This window comes from Scyliorhinus canicula, chromosome 15 (genome assembly GCF_902713615.1).
Source record: "Scyliorhinus canicula chromosome 15, sScyCan1.1, whole genome shotgun sequence".
NCBI classification, from domain to species: Eukaryota; Metazoa; Chordata; class Chondrichthyes; order Carcharhiniformes; family Scyliorhinidae; genus Scyliorhinus; species Scyliorhinus canicula.
Window position 1 is genome coordinate 27,922,956 of NC_052160.1, and position 24,664 is coordinate 27,947,619.

Below are 24,664 nucleotides of genomic sequence, written 5' to 3' on the forward strand. Positions count from 1 at the left end.
CTGAAGTCCATATAGACAACATCCACTGCCCTACCTGTATCAATCATCTCTGTGACCGGAGGGAAAAGGGGGGTGGGGGGATGTGATACATGCGTCGATAAGGTCTGGTGGGTGTTACAGTTATTACGGGTTATTTTGTTGCATTTCATTGTTTGTCGTTATGTTTTATATTTTCTGTAAAAAATTCCAATAAAAATTATATTTTAAAAAAATCATCTCTGTGACCTTTTCAAAAAATTCTATCAAGTTAGTGAGACAAGACCTCCCCTTCACAAAACCATGCTGCCCCTCACTAATACGTCCATTTGCTTCCAAATGGGAGTAGATCCTGTCTCGAAGAATTCTCTCCAGTAATTTCCCTACCACTGACGTAAGGCTCACCGGCCTGTAGTTCCCTGGATTATCTTTGCTACTCTTCTTAAACAAAGGAACAACATTGGTTATTCTCCAGTCCTCCGGGTCATCACCTGAAGACAGCGAGGATCCAAAGATTTCTGTCAAGGCCTCAGCAATTTCCTCTCTAGCCTCCTTCAGTATTCTGGGGTAGGTCCCATCAGGCCCTGGGGACTTATCTACCTTAATATTTTTCAAGACACCCAACACCTCGTTTTTTTGGATCTCAATGTGACCCAGGCTATCCGCACACCCTTCTCCAGACTCAACATCCACCAATTCCTTCTCTTTGGTGAATACTCATGCAAAGTATTCATTTAGTACCTCGCCCATTTCCCCTGGCTCCACACAGATTCCCTTGCCTATCCTTCAGTGGGCCAACTCTTGCTTTTTATGTACGTGTAAAAAGCCTTGGGATTTTCCTCAACTCTATTTGCCAATTACTTTTTGTGACCCCCTTCTAGCCCTCCTGACTCCTTGCTTAAGTTCCTTCCTACTTTCGTTATATTCCACACAGGCTTCGTCTGTTCCCAGCCTTCTAGCCCTGACAAATGCCTCCTTTTTTAAAAAATAAATTTAGAGTACCCAATTAATTTTTTCCAATTAAGGGGCAATTTAGCATGGCCAATCCACCTAACCCGCACATTTTTGGGTTGTGGGGGCAAAACCCACGCAAGCACGGGGAGAATGTGCAAACTCCACATGGACAGTGACCCAGAGCCGGGATCGAACCTGGGACATCGGAGCCGTGAGACTGCAGGGCTAACCCACTGCGCCACCGTGCTGCCCGTCCTTTTTCTTTTTGACGAGGCCTACAATATCTCTCATTATCCAAGGTTCCCGAGATAACTGTCTACATATTGTTTTAAGAAGCCCTCCTGGATGCTCCGTCTAAGCTCCTAGCACTAAGTGAGTCCCAGTCAATATTGGGGAAGTTAAAGTCTCCCATCACAACAACCCTGTTGTTTTTACTCTTTCCAAAATCTGTCTACCTATCTGCTCCTTTATCTCCCGCTGGCTGTTGGAAGGCCTGTAGTAAACCCCCAACATTGTGACTGCACCCTTCTTATTCCTGATCTCTACCCATAGCCTCACTGCCCTCTGAGGCGTCCTCCCATAGTACAGCTGTGATATTCTCCCTAACCAGTAGCGCAACTCCACCACCTCTTTTACATCCCCCTCTATCCCGCCTGAAACATCTAAATCCTGGAACGTTTAGCTGCTAATCCTGTCCTTCCCTCAACCACGTCTCTGTAATGGCAACAACATCATAGTTCCAAGTACTATCCAAGCTCTAAGTTCATCTGCCTTACCCGTAATACTTCTTGCATTAAAATGTATGCACTTCAGGCCACCAGACCCGCTGTGTTCAGCAACATCTCCCTGTCTGCTCTGCCTCAGAGCCATACTGGCCCTGTTCCCTAGTTCTCCCTCAATTTCTTCACCTTCTGACCTATTGCTCCGGTGCCCACACCCCTGCCATACTAGTTTAAACCCTCCCGTGTGACACTAGAAAACCTTGCGGCCAGGATATTTACACCTCTCCAGTTTAGATGCAACCCGTCCTTCTTATACAGGTCACACCTGCCCCAGAAGAGCTCCCAGTGGTCCAGATAACGGAAACCCTCCTTCCTACACCAGCTGTTTAGCCACGTGTTCAGCTGCTCTGTCTTCCTATTTCTAGCCTCACTGGCACGTGGCACAGGGAGTAATCCCGAGATTACAACCCTAGAGATCCTGTCTTAATTATAAACCCTTAATATCCCAACTATAATATCCTGGTTTCCCTCTCTCATTTTTCTTAAATATCGCAGCAATCTGTGCACTCTGCTGATCCATGGATTACATCTGATCAACATCAGTCAATGCAGACACTCCATTTCCCATCACCAGCTTTCTTCATCCCCCGTCCAGGTCAGTCATGGTTAACTGATCAGTATGGAATTTTATTGATCCATCCTGCAATTATCAGGACAATGCTATCAACACCATTCAGTGCAAGATACAAAGTTAACCAACTACCACCAGTGCATACCGAGTGGCAGAAGGGGTGGTGATTGGGAGAAACGCAAAACATGCAGCTCATAAGAACATAAGAACATAAGAACTAGGAGCAGGAGTAGGCCATCTGGCCCCTCGAGCCTGCTCCGCCATTCAATGAGATCATGGCTGATCTTTTGTGGACTCAGCTCAGTGTGTTTATGCCGCAAAATACAAATTCTCAGTGCAGCACATTCTCTTGTGTCTGTGTGGGTCTCACCCTCAACCCAAAAATGTGCAGGGTAGGTGGATTGGCCACGTTAAATTGCCCCTTAATTGGAAAAAAAAAATTATTGGATACTCTAAATTTATTAAAAATAGAAAAAAACAACATGTTTCCAATGCATTGTACAGCCAGATTCAGCAGTCTAAACAGCCCACTTTCAGGCTGATCTCCAAATGGCTCGGAATGGTGTGAAAATTACTGGTAATTCAAATGCCCCACTGGTAATAAGTGTAACAAAAAGAGTGGAAACGTAGTGGTTAGCACTGTTACATTATGGCACTGAGGTCCCAGGTTTGATCTCGGTCCCAGGTCACTATCTTGTGCATTTGGCACATTGTTCCATTGTGTGCGTGGGCCTCACTCCCACAACCCAAAGATGTGCAGGGTAGGTGGATTAGCCACACTAAATTGTCTCCTAATTGGAAAAAATTAAGAATTGGGCACTTTTTTAAAAGGTGGGGCAAAAATACAGAGGCAGCAGAGGGGCAGTTTCCATTTTGCACACATGGCTATTAACTGCAGCATGTTCCTGCACCCTCGCTGCATCCAAATGAACAACTACACTGACAGTACAGGATCCTTATAGCCTGAGCAAAGTCCCTGCACTTACCTGCATGACAATGAAGCTGTGACACCTGCCGCTTATCCTGGTTTATCGCTTCCAGAGGCAGAATTCCCAGACTCCCTCCTCCTGCATAAAACAGCAGTGACTTTAGAATACAGAAGGACAGTGCATAATACTGATTCTTAGCATGTCATCACATGGACTTGAGAAGAGTTATAGAGCTGGTAATAAAAGATTAACAGATAAACTCAGATTATTGTAACAAATAAATCAATTTCCTATTTGCATTAATTTTTTTTTTGTTTGCAGTGTCAATTAATCTCTGACCCCCAAATCCAACCTTGCCCTGCCCTCTGTTTTGAGGGGAGAATTAATCACTGCCTTTTCTATTGATTTTTCCTCCTTTGACAATTTTGGCACTGCAGCCGTTTACTCTCACTGGGGTGACAGTGCCACAGCTACCCACAGTAATCAGGTCCCTCACTCCAAAGTGCCTTCCCCCACATGGGAATGCTGACAGTGGGTTGACATGAAACAGAAGCTCACACAAAAACAGAAGACAGCTATTCAGTCCCTTAAGACCTGTTCCACCATGCAGTTAGCCCAAGGTTGATCTGTACCTCAAATCCAATTACTCATCTTTGTTCCACAATACCCTCAATTAAAATACATTGATTCCAGCCAATCCCAGGCAGCAGTGGTTAGCAGTGTTGCCGCACAGTGCCAGATATTCAGGTTTGATTCCAACCTTGGACGACTGTCTGCCTGGAGTTTGCACATTCTCTCCGTGCCTGCGTGGATTTTCTCCGGGTACTCAATACCCCCCCCACAGTCCAAAGATGTGCAGGTCGGTGGATTGGCAATTCTAAATTCCTCCTCGGTGTCCAAAAGGTTAGGTGGGGTTACGGGAATACCTTGGGGGAATGGGCATAGGTAGGGTGCTCTTTCGGAGGGTCGATGCAGATTCAATAGGCCAAATTGCCTCCTTCAACACTGTAGTGATTCTATGATTGTAAATTTCAATGATCCCCTCGCAAAGAGACTTTGAGAGGAAGTTCCAGATTTCCACTCTGAGAAAGAGCTTCTTGATTTCACAGCCTGGCTCTAGTTTGAAGACTGCAGATTATTAGTAGGGAGGGTGTGATAACACATTGAGCCAATTTCAGCCCCAGCTGAGACAAGCTAACTCAGTCCAGGCGAAGAATCCACCCTGGGACCTCATGCATTAGGAGAGGAAGCCTGTTCCCCAGTGGGAGAGTTCCACACACGCTCAAGTCACTGCAGCCCATTTGTTGCTCTTACCTGGACTGTTTGTATTGAAGGCAATAAAGACACAGCTTGATTTTATATGATTCCCATAGGAGACAGCAGAGCCTGCTTTAATGTCATTGATCCAGTCCTGTGGAGGCAGAAAGGGAGATTTACAGGGTTCTGTCTGAAATTTACTTATTCCTAATCATTCTTCTCAAACTGAAATATTTCCCAACCAGCGTGGGTTTCCTCCGGGTGCTCCGGTTTCCTCCCACAAAGATGTGCGGGTTAGGTGGATTGGCCATGCTAAATTGCCTGTAGTGTCCTAAAAAAAAAGTAAGGTTAAGGGGGGGGGGGGGGTTTGTTGGGTTACGGGTATAGGGTGGATACGTGGGTTTGAGTAGGGTGATCATGGCTCGGCACAACATCGAGGGCCGAAGGGCCTGTTCTGTGCTGTACTGTTCTATGTTCTATGTTCTATAACTTGTGACCAGGGCACTACACCCCTCCCGTCCCAGTCTTGCCCTCTCGCTGTGTCACCCCCGTCTCTCCCTCTCCCCATGTAACACAAGCATCAATCTCTCTCCCTTCAGCTGGCACGGTGACGCAGTGTTGAGTACCCAGGTTCAATTCCAATCCCGGGTCACTGTCTGTGTGGAGTGTGAACGGTCCCTGCGTGGGTCTCACCCCACAACCCAAAGATGTGCAGGGTAGGTGAACTGGCCACGCTAAAATTGCCCCTTGTGGGTTAGCCCTGCTGCCTCATGATGTCGAGGTCCCAGCTCTGGGTCACTGTCCGTGTAAAGTTTGCACATTCTCCCTGTGTTTGCGTGGGCCTCGCCCCCAGAACCCAAAGATGTACAAGCTAGGTGAATTGGCCACGCTAAATTGCCTCCTAATTGGAAACAATGAATTGGGAATTCTAAATTTTTGAAAAATTGATCCTTAGTTGGGAAAAAAAAATTGGGTACTCAAAACGTATTTTAAAATCTCTTTCCCCTCAGCTTTTTATTTGCTGGTTTGTTCCTTTGAACATGATAGCCGGGACACCAAGCACCAGGAAATACCATATCAACTAAACATCGCCACAGACCCGACACTTACACTCCCAAACTCACTTGACACATTACAAGGTTTTTTCCAAATTTAGCCTCGCCAAATTTAGAAAACAAATCTTATAATCAATCACATCCCCTTCAACTGTCCCACGTTAATATATGAAATTTGGTTTGTCACATTTCAAAAAGGACTTCAGATGCATTATAAAGAAGATGCAGATATTGAAAGAAAGACTGTATTTGTATAGTGTCTTAGGACCAACGCTCCTTACTGCCCCGGTCCCTTAATTTAAAGAGTCATTGTTTCTTCGGTGTCGAAAATGAGGCAGCCAATTTATACATAGCAAGCTCCCACAAACAGCAACATGATAATGACCTAATTTATACATAGCAAGCTCCCACAAACAGCAACATGATAATGACCTGATTTTATAATATTTTACTAGTAGGGGCAGCATGATGGCACAGTGGTTAGCATTGCTGCCTCACGGCACTGAGGTCCCAGGCTCGATCCCGGCTCTGGGTCACTGTCCTTGTGGAGATTGCACATTCTCCCCGTGTTTGCGTGGGTTTTGCCCCCACAACCCAAAAATTGCAGGATAGGCGAATTGACCACGCTAAATTGCCCCTTAATTGGAAAAAAAAGAATTGGGCACTCTAAATTAAAAAAAAAATAATAATATTTTATTAGTATTTATAATATTGTTTGATGTATAGAAATCGGCCAAAGGAAATAATTCCTCTGCTCTTCCTCCAGTGCTATCAGAGGGGGCAGACGAGGCCTCAAGATAACGTCTTGTCTGAAAGACAGTACTGCACTTCCTCAGCACTGCACTGGGAAGGATGATGAGCTTAAGTCCCTTGTGCAGGGTTTGAATCCACGATATTCAGACTCAGTAAGTGAATTAACCAGAGAGTCACAGCCGACAGAAAAATGGCCAACGACCGAAACTGATCCAGCTGTGAGTTGATTAAGAATCAGGCAGGCTGGAGTATTTATGTCAACAGTTGTTACAATCCTCATAAAAGGGCAGCACGGTGATGCAGTGGTTAGCACGGCTGCCTCAAGGCACTGTGAACCTAAGTGGAGTTTGCACATTCTCCCCGTGTCTGCGTGGGTCTCACCCCCACAACCCAAAGATGCACAGGGAAGATGAATTGGCTGCGCAAAATTGCCTCTTAATTGGAAAAAATGAATTGGGTACACAAAATTGGGGGGGTGTCACTGGCTTGGCCAGCATTTGTTTCCCACTCTTACTTGACCTCAGGAAGCTGGTGGTGAGCCGATTTCTTGAACCACTGCAGTCCATATGATGTACGGAGATACACCCACAGTTCCGTTAGATGGTGCCAAGAATTTGATTTGGTGAAAAAACAGCAATTCAGTTCTATGCCAGGGCGGTGTATGTCTTCTAGGGAAAATTGCAGATGGTGTTGTTCCCATGCATCTGCTGCCCTTGTCCTTCTTGGTGATAGAGGTCACGGGTTTGGGAGGAATCGTTGAAGGGGTCTTGGGGAGATTCTGTGTTCTGTGTTGCATCTTGTAGATTGTGTACACTGCTGCCACGATGTGGTGATGGAGAGAGTGCCAATCAAGCGGGTTGCTGTGCCTGGGTGATGTCCAGCTTCTTGAGTGTTGTTGCAGCTGCACCCATCCAGGCAGGTGGAATGTATTCCATCACATTTGGGTCTTTTGAGAGTCAGGAGATGAATTACTCTCCTTAATTCCCAACATCTGACCTGCTCTTGTAGCCACAGTATTTATATGACGGCAACCCCTCCCCCAAATGTTGTCAGTGGGGAAATTCAGTGACTGTAATGCCACTGAATGTCAAGAGGAAATGCTCATCACCTGGCACTTGTCTGGTGGGAGTGTAACTTGTCATTTGTCAGCCCAAGCCAGAATGTTGTCCAGGTCCAGCTGCATATGGACTCGGCAGCTTCAGTACCTGAATCATGCGAATGGTACCGAACGTCGTGCAATCATCAGGCGGTACGGTAGCACATGGTTAGCACTGTTGTTTCACAGCTCCAGGGTCCCAGGTTTGATTCGCTGTTTGTGTCACTGTCTGTGCGGGGTCTGCACGTTCTCCCCGTGTGTGCGTGGATTTCCTCCGGGTGCTCCAGTTTTCTCCCAGTCCAAAGGTGCGCCGTTAGGTGGATTGGCCACACTAAATTTGCCCTTAAATGTCCAAAAACGTTAGGCGGGGTTACTGTGTTATGTGGATAGGGTGAAGTGTGGGCTTAAGTGGGGTGCTCTTTCCAAGGGCCGGTGCAGACTCGATGGGCCGAATGGCCTTCCTCTGCACTGTAAATTCTATGATTCTATGATCAAGAGACATCCCCACTTCAACCGTATAATGGAGGGATGAAGCAGCTGAAGATGGTTATTAGCCCAGGACACCATGCTGAGGAATCCCTGCAGTGATGCTCTGGGACTGAGATTATTGACCTGCAACACCCACAGCCATCTTTTGGGCTACACATGATTATTACCAGATTCTCATGGAATCCAGATTTACTCAGGTCCCTAGATGCAAATGCTTCAGTCTGGTCTTTCGCACTTAAGAGGATGGGGATATTTGCGGAGCCTTTTCCTCCAGTTAGTTGTTTAATTGTCCACCATCGTTCATGAGTGGATGTAGCGGGACTGCAGAGTTTTGATCTGGTCTGATCAAAAAAGAAAATTACTGCGGATGCTGGAATCCAAAACAAAAAAACAGAAAATACTGGACAATCTCAGCAGGTCTGACAGCGTCTGTGGAGAGAAGGGAGCTAACGTTTTGAGTCTGGATGATTTTTGTCAAAAGGTCTGTCCGTTGGTTGTGGGATCACTTAGCTTTGTTTATTGAATGCTGCTTCTGTTGTTTGGCATGCAAGTAGTTCTTAGGTTTTGTTGCTTCATTGGGTCGTCACCTCATTTTCAGGTCTGCAGATACTGTGTGCATACATGCATTCCCCATCCCCAACCAGAATGATAATCGGGAGATTCACTCCCTACTGAAAGTCAGCTCTGAAGTGGTCAAGACAGGTGACCCTGGTCTATACAGGAAATACAGGTACATTCTCCGCAAAGCCATCAGGACGCCAACAGACAATACCAGACTAAGCTAGAGCCACTGACTAACGACACAGACTCTCGTCGGTTGTGGCAAGGCTCAAACAATATAATGGGCTACAAAGCAAAACCCAAGTAGGATCTCCCGCAACAAGCACCCTTCCTTGATGGACTCAATCCATTCTATGCTAGGTTCAAGTAGGAAACCAACAAACTGCCCCAACAAGCTCTGACATACCCATACCTACCATTACAGCCTCAGAAGTTAGATTGGCATTCTTGAAAGTGAATCCTTGGAAAACAATGGGTCCTGACGTTGTTTCTGATTGTGCACTCAGATCCTGCGCGGACCAACCGGCGGGTGTTCACGGACATCGTCAACTTCTCCCTACGCCGCTCCCAGTTTCCCCACCTGCTTCAAGATCATCATACTGGTGCCAAAGAATAACCAGGCAACATGCTTCAACAACTACCGTCCGGTGGCCCTGACATCTATCATCATGAAGTGCCTCGAGAGATTGGTCATGAGACACAACTCCATATTCCCAGAATTCCTGATCCACTGTCATTCACATGCCGCCACTACCGGTCCACAGCGGACACAATCTCCCTAGCCCTACACTAATCCCTGGAGTATCTCATCAACAAGGACTGCTGTTCATTGTCTACAGCTCCGTCAAACTCATAACAAAACTCCAAAACCTCGAACTTGGCTCCTCCTTCTGCAACTGGATCCTCGACTTTCTGCCCCATAGACCACAATCAGCAAGGATAAACAGCAACACCTTCTTCACGATAGTAATCAGTACCGGGGCCCCGCAAGGCTGCGTACTTGGTCCCTACTAAACTCCCTGTGCACACACGACTATGTGGCAAAATTAATCTCCAACCCCACCTACATGTTTGTTGACAACACAACCGTATTGAGTCGAATCTCATGAGTCAGAGTACAGGAGGGAGATAGAGAACCCAGTGGCATGGTGCAGGTGTGGTGCAACAACAACAAGCTCTCCCTCAATGTCAGCAAAACTAAGGATCTGGACATTGACTTCAGGAAGCAAAAGTATCCTACACACCCGTCTGCATCAATGCTGCCGAGGTGGAGATGGCTGACAGCTTCAAATTCCTGAGTGTGGACATCAACAATCTGTCCTGCTCCACCAACATCGACGCTAACAGCGTCCGTACTTCCTCAGGAAATTCGGCATGCCCACATTGACTCTTACTAATTTTCACAGATGCACCTTAGAAAGCAACCTATCTGGCTGCTTACAGTTTGGTACGGCAACTGCTCAGCCCAAGACCACAAGAAACTCCAGAGTGTCACAAACACAGCCCAGTCCATCATGCAAACCCTTTTCCCATCCATTGGCTTTGTCTACACCACAGGCGGCCTTGGGAAAGCAGACAGCATAGAGGGGAGGCAGTGGCGGAGGGGTATTATCACTGGACCAGTAATCCAGAGACCGAGAGTCATGCTCTGGTTTTTTTTGGTCTCTTTTGTTCTTAGAATTTTCTGTTATTGTTTTCTTTTTTGTGAAAATGTGATAATTTGAATAAAAAAAATTTTATTTTTTTTTTTAAAAAAGGAAGAGCGGCACGGTGGAGCAGTGGTTAGCACTGGGACTATGGCGCCGAGGACCTGGGTTCGGATCCCAGCCCTGTGTGGAGTATGCACATTCTCCCCGCGTCTGCGTGGGTTTCACACCCACAACCCAAGGATGTGCAGGGTAGATGGATTGGCCATGCTAAATTGTCCTTTAATTGGAAAAAAATTGAGTACTCTAAAATGGTTTTTTAAAAATAATGTCATTTAGGGAAGGAAATCAATCGTCTTTACCTGGTCTGGCCTACATGTGACTCCAAATCCACAGCAATATGATTGATTCTTAAATGCCATTAAGGATGGGCAATAAATGCTGGCCCAAGCAGCAACGCCCACATCCATTGAACGAATAATTTTGTTTTTGAATAATAATCAAAGACCCCTCCCATCCAGGTTATTCTCTCTTACATCGAGCAAATGATACAGAAATCTAAAATTTAAAAATACGCACGAACAGATTCAAAAAGAGCTCCTTTCCTGCCGTTACCAGATTCCTGAATGACCCTCTTATTGACTGAACTGATTTCTCTACGCACCTTCTCTACCATGTAGCACTACACTCCATATGATTCACCCAATGTCTATGTATTTACATTGTGGGCGGCACGGTGGCTAGCACTGCTGTCTCACAGCTCCAGTGACCCAGGGTCAATTCCAGCTTCAGGTGACTGTGTGGAGTTTGCACTTCCTCTCCGAGTCTGTGTGGGTTTCCTCCGGTTTCCTCCCACAGTCCAAAGATGTGCAGGTTAGGTGGATTGACAATGCTAAATTGCCCCTTAGTTTCCAAAAAAGGTTAGGTGGGGTTACGGGGATAGGGAGGTGGTGTGGGCTTAAACAGGGTGCTCTTTCCAAGGGCCGGTGCAGAGTCAATGGGCCAAATGGCCTCCTCCTGCACTATAAATTCTATAATTCTTATCATGTGTCCTGTTTTTCATATTTGGAACAATCTGTCTGGACTGTATACAGGACATTACTATTCACTGTATCTCTGTACACATGACAATCAATCTAAATCTGCTGCTCCTGGGATGATCTCCTGCACTCTTCATTGAACCAGGGTTGATCCTCCAGCTTGATGATAATGGTGGAGTGAGGGGTATGCCAACCTGGAGGTTACAGATTGTGGCGAGTACAATTCTGCTGTTGAGGTCCCACAGCGCCCCATGGATGCAAGACCGATTTGAAATCGATTCCATTTAGCACAGTGGCGGTGCCACACCACACTATTGAGGGGATCCTCAATGTCAAGACAGGGCTTTAAAGGACCATGTGGTGGTCACTTCAATAGATTATCTGATGAGAACGGAATCACCCCGGCAGCGGTTGGCACTGCTGCCTCATAATGCCAGGGACACAGGTCCAATTCCAGCTTTGGGTAACTGTCTGTGTGGAGTTTTCACTTTCTCCCAGTTTCTGCATGAGTTCCTCAGAGTGTTCTGGTTTCCTCCCACAGTCCAGAGATGTGCAGGTTAGGTGGGGCTATGGGGTTACAGGGTTATATTGGGGCAGTAGGTCCGGTTAGGGTGCTCTTTCAGATATTGGGTGCAGATTCAATGGCCGAATGGTCTCCTTCTGCACTGTTATGGTTCCAAGAAGTTTTCTTCTTCTTGTTGGTTCCTTCACAGTTGCCACGGGCCCAGTCTAGTAACTATGTCCTTCAATGCTCTTTCACCTTCAGTGCTTCTTCCAATTGTGTTCCAGATGGAGTACTAATTCATTAGCTATGGAGAGGCAAGGTAGGAAGTAATAAGCTGGAGGTTTCCTAGCCCACGTTTGACTTGGTGCCATGAGACTTCATGGGGTCCAGAGTCAATGTTGAGGATTCCCAGGGCACTACCTCCTGACTGTATACCAGTTTTTGTTTTAAAAGGAGACGCAGAGGTGTAACATTATTTAAGACATTTAATCGGAGGTCGATTGGCATTCCTCAGAGAGCAGTGGAGACTTGGTCATTGAAGTTCTTCAAGGCAGAAGTGGACAGATATTTTATAGACAAGGGAGTCAAAGGTTATGGGGAGGGGGTTAGAGAAGGAACAGTAACTGCAGTTGAGACCCTAACCAGATCAGCTGTGGTTGTACTGAATGGCGCAGCAGGCAGGAAGGGTTGAAAGGCTATGTTGCTAAGTGCCATCACATCTGGTGGGTCTGGAGATTCCCAGGGATGGTGATGGTGGCACCTGGGACATTGTAAGATTTGATTCTGAGAGGGGTCAGGCTCTTGATTCACTAGTGTATAAAGTAGCTCTCGCAATTTTGCATAAGCTCCCAGGTGTTGGAATGAGAACTTTGCGGAGACAACAGCGCTGGTTGTGCTATTGTCATTTCTGGTTCCAGGTAGGGCAACACAAGTGGCGCAGTGGTTAGCATTGCTGCCTACGGCACCGAGGACCCGTGTTCAAATCCCGGCCCTGGGTCACTGTCCATGTGGAGTTTGCACATTCTCCCCGTGTCTGCGTGGGTTTCACCCCCACAACCCAAAGATGTGCAACTTAGGTGGATTGGTCATGCTAAATTGCCCCTTAATTGGAAAAAATAATTGAGTAATCTAAAAAAAAAAAATTTTTAATTAAAAAAAAACATTTCTGGTTCCAGGTTGGGCACCACGGTGCGGTGGTTAGCATTGCAGCCTCACGGCTCTTGAGGTCCCAGGTTCAATCGCAGCTCTGGGTTACCGACCATGTGGAGTTTGCACATTCTCCCCGTGTTTGCATGGGTTTCGCCTCCACAACCCAAAGATGTGCAGGGTCGGTGGAAGGGCCACACTAAATTGCCCCTTAATTGGAAAAAATGAATTGGGTACTCTAAATTTATTTTTTTTAATTCTGGTCCCTGGTTGATGCTGGCTGGTCCGTCTAATATCATTCCTTATTGAATTTTCTATTGTAGTTTGGTACAACTGAGTGGCGTGTTAGTCTATTTCAAAGGGCATTTGAGAGTCACTCAGATTGAAAATAGTAAGGCACTCTCTGGCGAGTCCATATTGTCTCCAAACCAGAAATCCGTCCTCTCCATCACCCTGCTTGATGATTAACCCAAGCTCTTTCTTTCTGCTTGGCATAGCAGAATCTGATTTGGATCTTCTTCCCCAAATCTCACCTTCTGACTGACTCAAGAGTCTGTTTGCAAGAAAGCCAGCAGGTTCCTCCTTTATGTCAAGGTGTTTAAAACTTGTACCTTCTTCTCAATAAGTTTTGGATGGGCCTTTCACCATGACAACCAAGTCACATGCACGAGTTCAGATGCCCCTCTCCAAATTACTCCACTTACTAGATCTCCTTTTAATTCAAGGTAAGTCCAGCATTTGTAAGAGCTACTCAGAACAATTAGATTGAAACATTGCCTGCTGACTACACAATCTGGCTCAGAAAAAATGTTTACTTACAAGCACCTGTGAATTCTCCCCTTGTCTCCATTTGAATAAAGAATTTGTCAGTCTGATCTGCAAGATTTAAACTCACCCTTCAGTAGATCCCTTGAGCTTGTGTTTGGAGGCTGGAGGGAGAGGAGAGATAAAGCCCTCCTGCTACACCAATACAATAAGGAATCCACATATATAATGACTCTGATGTACTTTATCAGCAAAGCAAGTCACGCAATTAGTGCAAAAGAAACTAATATCCATTCATATATTTTTCATCTATCACTATTGTTTGAATGTAACTCTTTACTAACGCAAATGCAAAATCCTGAATAACACAAGAGACCAACCCTTATACGCAAACATGTGACTGGACCAGTTCCAATAAAATATTGAAATCAATGTTGAGTCACCAGTTAACGGGTCACTTCACAAAAACTGTGCATTCAGCACTTGTTCTTCTCATGGAGCCTTCGCCCTTTTGATTGATTGGTTCGATCTGTCATGTGTACCGGGGTACAGTGAAAAGTATTGTTCTGCGTACAGTCCAGGCAGATCGTTCCATACATAAAAATCATAGGACATACATAAATAAACAATGTAAATGCATAGACACAGACATTGGAGTGAAGCATACGGATTATAGTACAACCTAGTAGAAAATATGCATGAAGAGGTCAGTTCAGTCCATGAGAGGGTCATTCAGGAGTCTGGTAACAGCGGAGAAGAAACTGTTTTTGAATCTGTTAGTGTGTGTTGTCATACTTTTGTATCTCCTGCCGATGGAAGAGAGAATAACCCAGGTGGGAGGGGGGTCTTTGATTATGCTGCCCACTTTCCCAAGGCAGCAGGGTGCATAGACAGAGTCAATGGATGGGAGGCAGATTCGCATGAGGGACTGGGCTGTGTTCACGACTCTGTAGTTTCTTATGGTCTTGGGCCGAGCAGTTGCCATACCAGGCTGTGGTGCAGCCAGATAGGATGCTTTCTATGGTGCATCTGTAAAAAATTGGTAAGAGTCAATGTGGACAAGCCAAATTTCCTTAGTTTCCTGAGGAAGTATAGGCACTGTTGTGCTTGCTTGGTCATAGCGTTGATGTGGATGGACCAGGACAGTTTGCTGGTAATGTGCACACCTAGGAATTTGAAGCTGTCAACCATCTCCACCGGCCCCATTGATGCTGGCAGGGGTGTTACAATACTTTGCTTCCTGAAGTCAATGATCTGCTCCTTAGTTTTGCTGGCATTGAGGGAGAGATCGTTGTCGTTACACCACGTCACCAGGTTCTCAATATCCCTCCTGTACGCTGACTCATTAGTGTTTGAGGTCTGACCCACTACAGTTGTCAGTTTCAAGGGCTCTCCATATTTATATAAAATCATCCCATGTCTAAAGCACTTCACACCAACAAATTACTTTCAAATATTGCAACTTTTATGTAAATAATAATAATATTCAGTTTATTTCTTCCAAGCCCACTTTCTGACTTCTTAAATGTTAAGATGGGGAGAAAAGATTGAAAAGATAGTTATTTTGCCTCTGATCATGTCGCCCAAGAAATTTATCTCCTTGGCCAGCAGCACACCTTCTGCTCTCTTCCAGAGTAGTGCCGAACTCGCAGGATTCATAGAATCCCTACAGTGCAGGAGGCCATTCAACCCATTGAGTCTGCACTGACCCGTTGATTGTTACATCTATAGCAGTCACGGTATTGTTTTGTGAAATCCCCCGATATCACTGAGATGGCGAGATTCTACACAATGGTATGGGCAGTAGAGGTTAGCACTGCTGCTTCACAGCTCCAGGGACCCAGGTTCAATTCCAGCCTTGGGTAACTGTGTGGAGTTTGCACTTTCTCCCCGTGTCTGCGTGTATTTCCTCCGGTTTCCTCCCACGATCCAAAGATGTGCAGATTAGATGGATTGACCATGCTAAAGTGTTCCTCAGTGTCCAAAAGTTTAGGTGGGGTTACTTGGTTACAGGTTACAGGTTAGGATGGAAGTAGGGTGCTCTTTCCAAGGGCCGAATGGTCTCCTTCTGTACCCTAAATTCTATGAAGCCTGACCCTATCAGTATCCACTTATAACCCCAGTCGTTTGGAAATTTTAACAAATAGACCAAGGATCGCAGAATGTCCAAGTGTTATGCCCTCAACAAGCACCAACTCAGGGCTGGGGCAGCGCAGTGGTTAGCATTGCTGCCTCACGGCACCGAGGTCCTAGATTCGATTCCGGCTCTGTCCGTGTGGAGTTTGCACATTCCATCCCGTGTCTGCGTGGGTTTCGCCTCTGATGTGCAGGGTAGGTCACACTAAATTGCCCCTTAATTGGGAAAAATTAATTGGATACTCTAAATTTATTAAATTTTTTAAAAACTGGGCATTGCAAACACAGGATGCCTATATGATAGAGTCATTGTATTTTAACCAGTGACTGAAGGACTGCGTGAAGCCCTTTGCACAGGGTGTTCACCACTACAATCCAACATTAATCCCACATGCCAGAGAGGCAGCACTGAGTGCTACACTATCAAAGATGCAGTCTTTCGACTGAGACATTGAACCTGGAGCCCTGTCTGACCTCTCTGTTGGTTGCAAAAGATCCCACAGCACAGAGGCAGCAAAAGGCTGATGTCCCAGCCAATGTTAATCCATAATTAACATTACAAAAACAGATGATCTGGTCATTATCACACTGCTTGGACTTCCGTTGGCGTGGGCGCGCAGGGCGGCCGCAGCGCTAAGAGCTCCCGCCGGTGGCCGGGAGTCGCGGCGATTTTGGGGAAATCCCCGAGCTTCAATGCACCCCCTGACTACCGTCGGCCTTTGGGGCCGTCGCGAGCAGCCAGCCGGGCCAGTTTAAAAACCGGTGAAGAACCCTGCACGGGTGTCAGGTGGCGGGGCCCGAGGTCCTGGGTCCAGTGCAGCGATGAGGCCAGAGCAGCAGGGGCAGAGCTACGAGGAGGCCGAGACGGCAAGCCCGAGTTCAGGGCACCATGTAAGTGGGGTGTCCCACATCGGATGGCTCCCACCAAGGAGGAAGAAAGAAGGCTGAAGCCTGGTCCCAGGGGAACTCTGGATGAATGCAGAGGAGAAAGAAAGAAAGAAGCTTGGTGAAGTTTTTTTTTCTCCTCCCCCTTATTTTAAAAAAAAGAATAATTCAGATTGAAGGAGGACAGAAGGGTGGAAGGAGAGAGAGGAGAAGAGAAAGAAAGTTAAAAAACAATAAGCCGCTAAAGAATGCGAAAAGCAGCGAAGAAAGGAGGAAATGCGGGGTCGCCGCTGAAGGAGAAGACGAATCAAAGTGGTGACAGGATGGCGGAAGCCGAACTGCAAAGCGGGGCCGCACTATTTACTGTGGAGAAGGTGACCGAGGTGATGGCGGGGGTGCTTGGAAAAACAGTTTGCGAGGCACAATGAGACCTTGAGAAAGTAGACGGCAATCACATTGAAGTCACTGGTGGAGGAGGCAATCGCCCCGGTGAGGGTGGCGGCGGCAAAGGCATTGGCCGAGGTGAGAACAGAGCGAGAAGATGAAGGAAGTGGAGGAAGCCGCGTCACGACACAGCGACCAGGTCACCTCGATGGGAGATGAGTTGCGGAGGGTTGTAGAGATTAATAGAGGACTCCGAGCAAAGCTGGAAGACTTGGAAAACCGCTCAAGGCGGCATCATTTGAGAATTGTGGGCTTGCCCAAAGGGACAGAGGCCCCAAGGTCAACACAATACTTCGCTAAGAAGGTTTTTTTTTTAAATTTAGAGTACCCAATTATTTTTTCCAATTAAGGGGCAATTTAGCGTGGCCAATCTGCCTATCCTGCACATCTTTGGGTTGTGGGGGTGAAACCCACGCAGACACGGGGAGAATGTGCAAACTCCACACAGACAGTGACCCAGGGCCGGGATTGGAAACCGGGTCCTCAGCGCCGTAGGGAGCAATGCTAACCACTGTGCCACCGTGCTGCCCTTTCGCTAAGAAGTTGGCGGAGCTGATGGGGGAGGGCGGGAACCCCTCACGGTACGAGCTAGACCGAGCCCATCGGTCATTAAGGCCGAAGCCCAAAGTGAACGAGCCGCCAAGGGCAGTAATTATTTGCTTTCATAAGTTTTGCATGAAGGAGATGGTGTTAAACTGGGCGAAGCAGAAGCGGGAGATACTATGGGATGGTATTATGGTCCGGATCTACCAGGACTTGACGGTGGAGTTGGCAAAAAGACGAGCGACATTTGGGCGAGTGAAGGCGACACTGTACAAGAAGGGGGTACGATTTGGTATGGTGTACTCAGCGAAGTTGAGGGTAACGTATAACGGCAAAGACTTTTATTTTGAGAGAGCGGATGCGGCTGAGGCGTTCGTGAAGGCAGAAGGCTTGGGACAGACATGAAGGGCGGAACTGGAAAAGAGACTGTGGACTGTGTTTGAACAGCTGGAAAATGTATAAATGTTATATTTGTATTATAATTTACTTCTCTTTGCATTGTTATAGAGTTCGAGTTAATGGTGGGTTGATCGGCGTTCTGTGTTGCGACGGTTAAATGTTATGTTAGTGAATTGTACGGGTTGGATTGTTGGGTTTGTTCATGTTTCTTTCTCTGGGACTGGGTGGAAGGGGATGATATGTCTTGCCGGGGGGGGGACCACCCGCACTAGCTGGCTAAAGTCAACTAGTGAACAGAGGCGAGGGGAGAGCTGCGGACATTGAGCAGGCTTCAATGGGCCTACGAGGAGAGCGGGGGGAGGGATGCTGGGGGATGTTGTTTCAGGGGGAAATGTAGGGGGGGTTCTCGGGAGGGGGGGGGAAGGGGTTCGATGTTAACAATGGACAGGGGTGGGTCAGGCTTATGGGGCAGGGCCCTGGGGTATGATGATGGTGGATAAGAAAGGTGGGGGGGGGGGGGGGGGGGGGGGGGGGGGGAAAGAGAGAGAGAGAGAGAGAGACCCCCAGTAAGGATAGGCACGTGGAACGTGAGAGGGCTAGGAGGTCCAGTCAAGAGATCAAGGGTGCTCGCGCATCTTAAAAGTCTGAAAGCCGATGTGGCAATGCTGCAGGAGACTCACTTGAGGGTGAAGGACCAGGTGAGACTTAAAAAGGGTTGGGTTAGCCACGTGTTTCACTCTGGATTTGATGGAAGGGCTCTAGGGGTAGCGGTGTTGGTCAGCAAAAGGGTACGCCTCCAGATGGAGGTGGCAGATCAGGGAGGGAGATACGCAATTGCGTCAGGGGCGCTGGAGGGGAGATTAGTGGCGCTGGTAAGTGCATATGGTCCCAACTGGGACGATGTGGGATTTGCGAGGAAGGTGTTTGGGGCCATTCCCGACTTGGACACACACGAGCTGATTGTGGGGGAGGGGGGGGGACTGGAACTAGTGCAAGAGCCAAGGTTGGACAGATCATGGCCGTGCTCGCTGGTCCCATCCGGGGGGGGGGGGCTGGCTGGGCTAATGGTGGAAATTGGAGGGGTGGACCCTTGGAGGTTCCTGCACCAAGGGAACGGGAGTACTCGTTTTTCTCAGCAGTCCATAGGATATACTCGCGGATTGACTTTTTTGTGGTGGGAAAGGCTTTACTGGCTGGAGTCAAAGGGGCAGAATACTCTGCAATTGCTGTGTCAGTTCACGCGCCACATTGGATGGATATGGTGCTGGAGAAGGGGGTAGCGCAGAGGCTGAGGTGGAAACTGGATGTGGGGCTTTTGGGGAACCAAGTATTCTGTGAGAAAATTGAAACGGTAATTAAGGAATATGTAAGATTCAACTGTACGGATGAGGTGTCGAAGGCAGTCGTCTGGGAGGCTCTAAAGGTGATGGTGAGGGGTGAGATAATATCGTTTTAGGCCATGGTCGACAAAGAGGAGAGGTTGGAGCGGCAGAGGGTAATAGATGAGATGTTGGAGGCAGATAGGAGTTATGCAGAGAATGGGGACCCAGCGAAGCTGGAAAAGAGGAAGGAACTACAGGCGAGCTTCGACCAACTATCCACCAGGAAGGCTGTGCGCCAACTGAGACGAGCGAGGGGTGCAGTTTATGAACATGGAGACTAGGCGGAGCGTATGTTCACGGGTCAGCTCCAGAGGGAGGCAGCAGCAAGGGAAATTCTTCGGGTAAGGAATAGGGCCGGGAAGTTGGTGGTGGCTCCAGAGCTGATCAACAAGGTTTTTGAGGAATTTTACGAGAGGTTGTACAGGTCAGAGCCACCCAGGGGAGACTGTGAGATGCAGGAATTTCTAGATGGGTTGGAGTACCCGAGGCTAGGGGTGGGGGACAGGGCTACATTAGAAGGAGCAATAGTGGAGCAGGAGATAAAAGATGCAATTGGAAGGATGCAGTCGGGGAAGGTGGCAGGGCCGGATGGGTTTCTGGTGGAATATTGTAAAAAATTTAAGGATAAATTGGCACCCCTGATGGTGGAGATGTTTGAAGAGGCGATAATATCATAGAATCTACAGTGCAGAATCCACCGGCTCTTGGAAAGAGCATCCCACCCAAGGTTAACACCTCCACCCTATCCCCATAACCCAGTAACCCCACCCAACACTAAGGGCAATTTTAAACACTAAGGGCAATTTATCATGGCCAATCCACCTAACCTGCACATCTATGGACTATGGGAGGAAACCGGAGCACCCGGAGGAAACCCACGCACACACGGGGAGGATGTGCAGACTCAGCACAGATAGTGACCCAAGCCGGAATCGAACCTGGGACCCTGGAGCTGTGAAGCAATTGTGCTAGTCACAATGCTACTGTGGGAAGGGAGTGCTGCCACAAACCTTGGGGCAGGCATTGATTTCACTGTTGCTTAAAAAGGATAGGGATCCGACGGAGTGTGGGCCGTATCAGCCCATATCACTTCTGAATGTGGACGCAAAGGTATTGGCGAAGGTACTGGCGGGTAGGCTGGAGGAGTGCCTCCCGAAGGTGATAGGTGAGGATCAGACAGGGTTCGTGAAAGGGAGCAGCTGTGTTCAAACATTAGGAGGGTTTTGACCGTCGTTATGGCACCGGCGGAAGGGAAGGAAACAGAGGTGGTTGTGGAATTGGACGCCGAGAAGGCATTTGACCGGGTAGAATGGGGGTACCTGATGGCAGTGCTGGAGCGGTTTGGGATTGAACCAAGATTTGCAAACTGGGCAAAGCTATTATATAAGGAGCAGAAGGCGAGTGTCCGCACAAACAATATCAGTTTGAGATACCTTTCTCTCCACGTGGGACGAGGCAGGGATGTCCTATGTCCCCCCCTGCTGTTTGCGCTTACGATTGAGCCGTTGGCCATCACATTAAGAAGTTCGGGAGCATGGAAAGGAATAGTGGGGGGGGGGATAGAGCATAGGATGTCCTTATATGCCGACGACTTGCTGCTGTATGTGTCGGAACCGAGTGCGTCGATAGGAGGAATATTGGAGTACTGCAGGTATTTGGGTCTTTCTCGGGGTACAAGCTGAACTTGGACAAGAGTGAGTATTTTGTGTTGTCTCGGCCGGGGGTGGGGGTGGGGGCAGGAGTGTGGGGGGGGGGGGCTGCCATTCCGTAGGGCAGGGACCCACTTTAGGTATTTGGGGGTGCAGGTTGCCCGGGAGTGGGGAAGGCTTCGCAGATACAACATCACTAGTTTGGTGGGGAGAGTGAAAGCCGACCTGGCAAAGTGGGATGGTCTCCCTCTGTCACTAGCAGGTCGGGTGCAGGTGGCTAAAATGAATGTGTTGCTGCGATTTCTGTTTATTTTTCAATGCCTACCGATTTTCCTGCCAAAGTCTTTTTTCAGGGAGATTGAGGGAAGGATTACCTCGTTTATATGGGATGGGAAGGTGGCCAGAGTGAGGAAGGTGCTGCTACAGAGGGGAAGGCAGGCAGGGGGTTTGGGTCTCCTGAACCCGATTTACTACTACTGGGCAGCGAATGTGGAGAAGGTGCGGAGCTGGGTCAGAGGGGTTGATTCCCAGTGGGTCAGAATGGAAGAGAGTTCGTGCAGAGGGCCAGGGCTGAAAGCACTAGCAACAGCACCGCTCCCGATAGCTCCGGGGAAATACTCAGGGAGTCCGGTAATAATAGCTTCATTGAAATTCTGGAGGCAGTTTTGCCAACACTTCGGGTTGGGGGCAGGGTCACGGGAAATGCCGATTCGGGAGAACCACAGATTTGAGCCAGGGAGGTTGGACGGAAGGTTTCCGAAATGGGAAGAAAAGGGGATTAAGATCCTAAAAGATTTGTTTCTTTGGGATCGATTTGCAGGATTGAGGGAGCTGGAAGCAAAGTATGGGCTGGAGCAGGGAGAAGTATTTGGATATATGCAGGTTCGGGACTTTGCCAGGAAGGAGATACAGAGCTTCCCGGAGGAACCGGCCTCCACGTTGTTGGAGGTGGTGCTGGCGGCAAGGGGACTGGAGATGGGGACAGTGTCAGCGGTATACGGAGCTATGTTGGAAAAGGGTAAGGCACCACTGGAGGGGATCAAAGCAAAGTGGGAGGAAGAGTTGGGAGAGATTATAGAGGGGGGGGTCTGGTGTGAGGTGCTCCGGAGAGTGAATGCCTCCACATCGTGTGCGAGGTTGGGGCTCATACAGCTGAAGGTGGTATACAGGGCACACATCACGAGGGCGAGAATGAGCCGATTCTTTGAAGGGGTAGAAGATGTATGTCAACGTTGCGGGGGGCCCGCTAATCACGTTCATGTTTTGGTCCTGTCCAAAGCTTGGCGAGTACTGGAAGGAGGTGTTTAGGGTAATTTCTAAGGTGGTGCATGTGAAACTGGACCCGGGTCCTCGGGAGGCCATATTCGGGGTGTCAGACCAGCCAGGGTTGGAAACGGGTGGGGAGGCAGATACCATAGCCTTCGCCTCGTTGATCGCCCGAAGGCAGATCCTGCTGGGATGGAGAGCAGCCTCTCCACCTTGTGCCCTGGCGTGGCAGGGGGACCTGTTGGAATACTTGACCCTTGAGAAGGTTAAGTTCGAACTGAGGGGAAGCTCGGAGGGGTTCTACAAGTCATGGGCACTATTTATTATGCACTTTCATGAACTGGATAACATTGAACATTAGTTGGGGGGGGGGGGGGGGGGGGGAATATGCATGTTAAAGATTGCTATGGGTTATCACCGATTCCTTTTTTGTCATTTGTTTATGTTAACATGAGGGCTGATATCTGGGGCATGGTGGGAGGATGGGATCATTGTTATTGTTATGGGTTTTGAGATATTTGTTCTAGGTTATTGTTTGTTGTTGGTGGGTGTAAATTCGAGAGAAAAAATTGTGAAAAAGAATTTAAAAATTTCAAAACAAATTATCGCACTGCTTGATCTTATCCTACACCAATTGACCGCCTCATTCCTTACATTGTAACAGTGACCACAATTTAAAAGGGCATTATCACTGTCCAAGCGCGTTGGGGTGTCCCGAGGATGAAAAAGGCGCTACAAATATGCAAGTGTGAGGAGGCTGGAGTGCCCTCCAACCTGGAACAGGATTGGAGCTGAGGAGCCGAAGCCCGGGAGGCAGAGGCAAATCTAGACCAACCTCCCTCACTCTTCACTGCAACTTCCTCACAGGAAACGGTGGCTTCCGCGCCGGGGGGGGGGGGGGTGGTTTGCAGGGCAGGGCAGGGTAGGGGGGGCAGGGTTGGCAGGGCAGGGTGGGGGGGGGTTGGGGGGGGGGGTTTTGCAGGGCAGGGCCGGGGGGGGGGGGGGGGGTTTTGCAGGGCAGGGCCGGGGGGGGGGTTTGCAGGGCAGGGTCCGGGGGGGGGGTTTGCAGGGCCGGGCGGGGGGGGGGTTTGCAGGGCCGGGCGGGGGGGGGTTTTGCAGGGCCGGGGGGGGGGGGGGGGGGGTTTGCAGGGGGGGGGGGGTTTGCAGGGCAGGGGGGGGGTTTGCAGGGCAGGGGGGGGGTTTGCAGGGCAGGGGGGGGGGTTTGCAGGGCAGGGCAGGGCTGGGGGGGGGGGGAAAGAGAGAGGGTTTTCAGGGCAGGTCGGGGGGGGGGGGGGGGGGGGTGAGGGGGTTGTTGCAGGGCAGGTCCCGGGGGGGGGGGGGGTGTTGTTGCAGGGCAGGTCGGGGGGGGGGGGGTGTTGTTTGCAGGGCAGGTCGGGGGGGGGGGGGGTGGGTTGTTGCAGGGCAGGTCCCCGGGAGGGGTTGTTGCAGGGCAGGGCGGGGGGGGGGGGGGGGGGTTGTTGCAGGGCAGGGCTCCGGGAGGGTTTGTAGGGCAGGGCTCCGGGAGGGGGGGGGGGGGGGGGTTGCAGGGGAGGTGGGGGTTGCAGGGCAGGGCTCCGGGAGGGGTTGTTGCAGGGCAGGGCGGGGGGGGGTTGTTGCAGGGCAGGGCTCCGGGAGGGTTTATAGGGCAGGGCTCCGGGAGGGGGGGGGGGGGGGGTTTGCAGGGGGGGGGGGGGGGGGTTTTGCAGGGGGGGGGGGGTTTGCAGGGGGGGTGGGGGTTTGCAGGGCAGGGCTCGGGGGGGGGGGGGTTGTTAGGGCAGGGCTCATGGGGGGGGGGGGGGGGTTTGCAGGGCAGGGCTCCGGGGGAGGGTTGCAGGGCAGGGCCCCGGTGAGGGGGGGGGGGGGGGGGAGTGCAGGGCCCCGCTGAGGGGGGGGGGTTGCAGGGCAGGGCCCCGCTGAGGGGGGGGTTGCAGGGCAGGGCCCCGCTGAGGGGGGGGGTTGCAGGGCAGGGCCCCGCTGAGGGGGGGGGGGGGTTGCAGGGCAGGGCCGGGGAGGGGGGGGGTTTGCAGATCAGGGCCCCGGGGAGGGGGGGGGGGGGTTGGTGCAGGGTACCCGGGGAGGGGGGGGGGTTGCAGGGCCCCGGGGGGGGGGGGGGTGCAGGGCCCGGGGAGGGGGGGGGGGCTTGAAGGGACCCCGGGGAGGAGGGGGGGGGGTTGCAGGGCCCGGGGAGGGGGGGGGGGGGTTTGCAGGGCCCCGGGGAGGGGGGGGGTGCAGGGCCCCGGGGAGGGGGGGGGGGGTTGCAGGGCCCCGGGACTGAGGGGGGGGGGTTGCAGGGCCCCGGGGAAGGGGGGGGGGGTTGCAGGGCCCCGGGGAAGGGGGGGGGGGTTGCAGGGCCCCAGGGGAGGGGGGGGGGGGTGCAGGGCCCCGGGGAGGGGGGGGGGGTGCAGGGCCCGGGGCGGGGGGGCGAAGGGCCGGGG

General features: G+C 49.9%; 1 protein-coding gene across 1 annotated transcript in view; it reads right to left on the reverse strand.

Annotated features, from left to right (window-relative positions):
• Positions 1–24,664, reverse strand: part of coro7 (coronin 7) — a 177,975-nt gene that overhangs the window by 152,667 nt on the left and 644 nt on the right. The window contains exons 3-4 of the mRNA XM_038820896.1: positions 4,527–4,623; positions 3,270–3,350 (exon numbers count right to left, since the gene is read on the reverse strand). Coding sequence (XP_038676824.1) covers positions 3,270–3,350; positions 4,527–4,623 — 178 coding nt within the window. The remainder of the gene's footprint in view (positions 1–3,269; positions 3,351–4,526; positions 4,624–24,664) is intronic.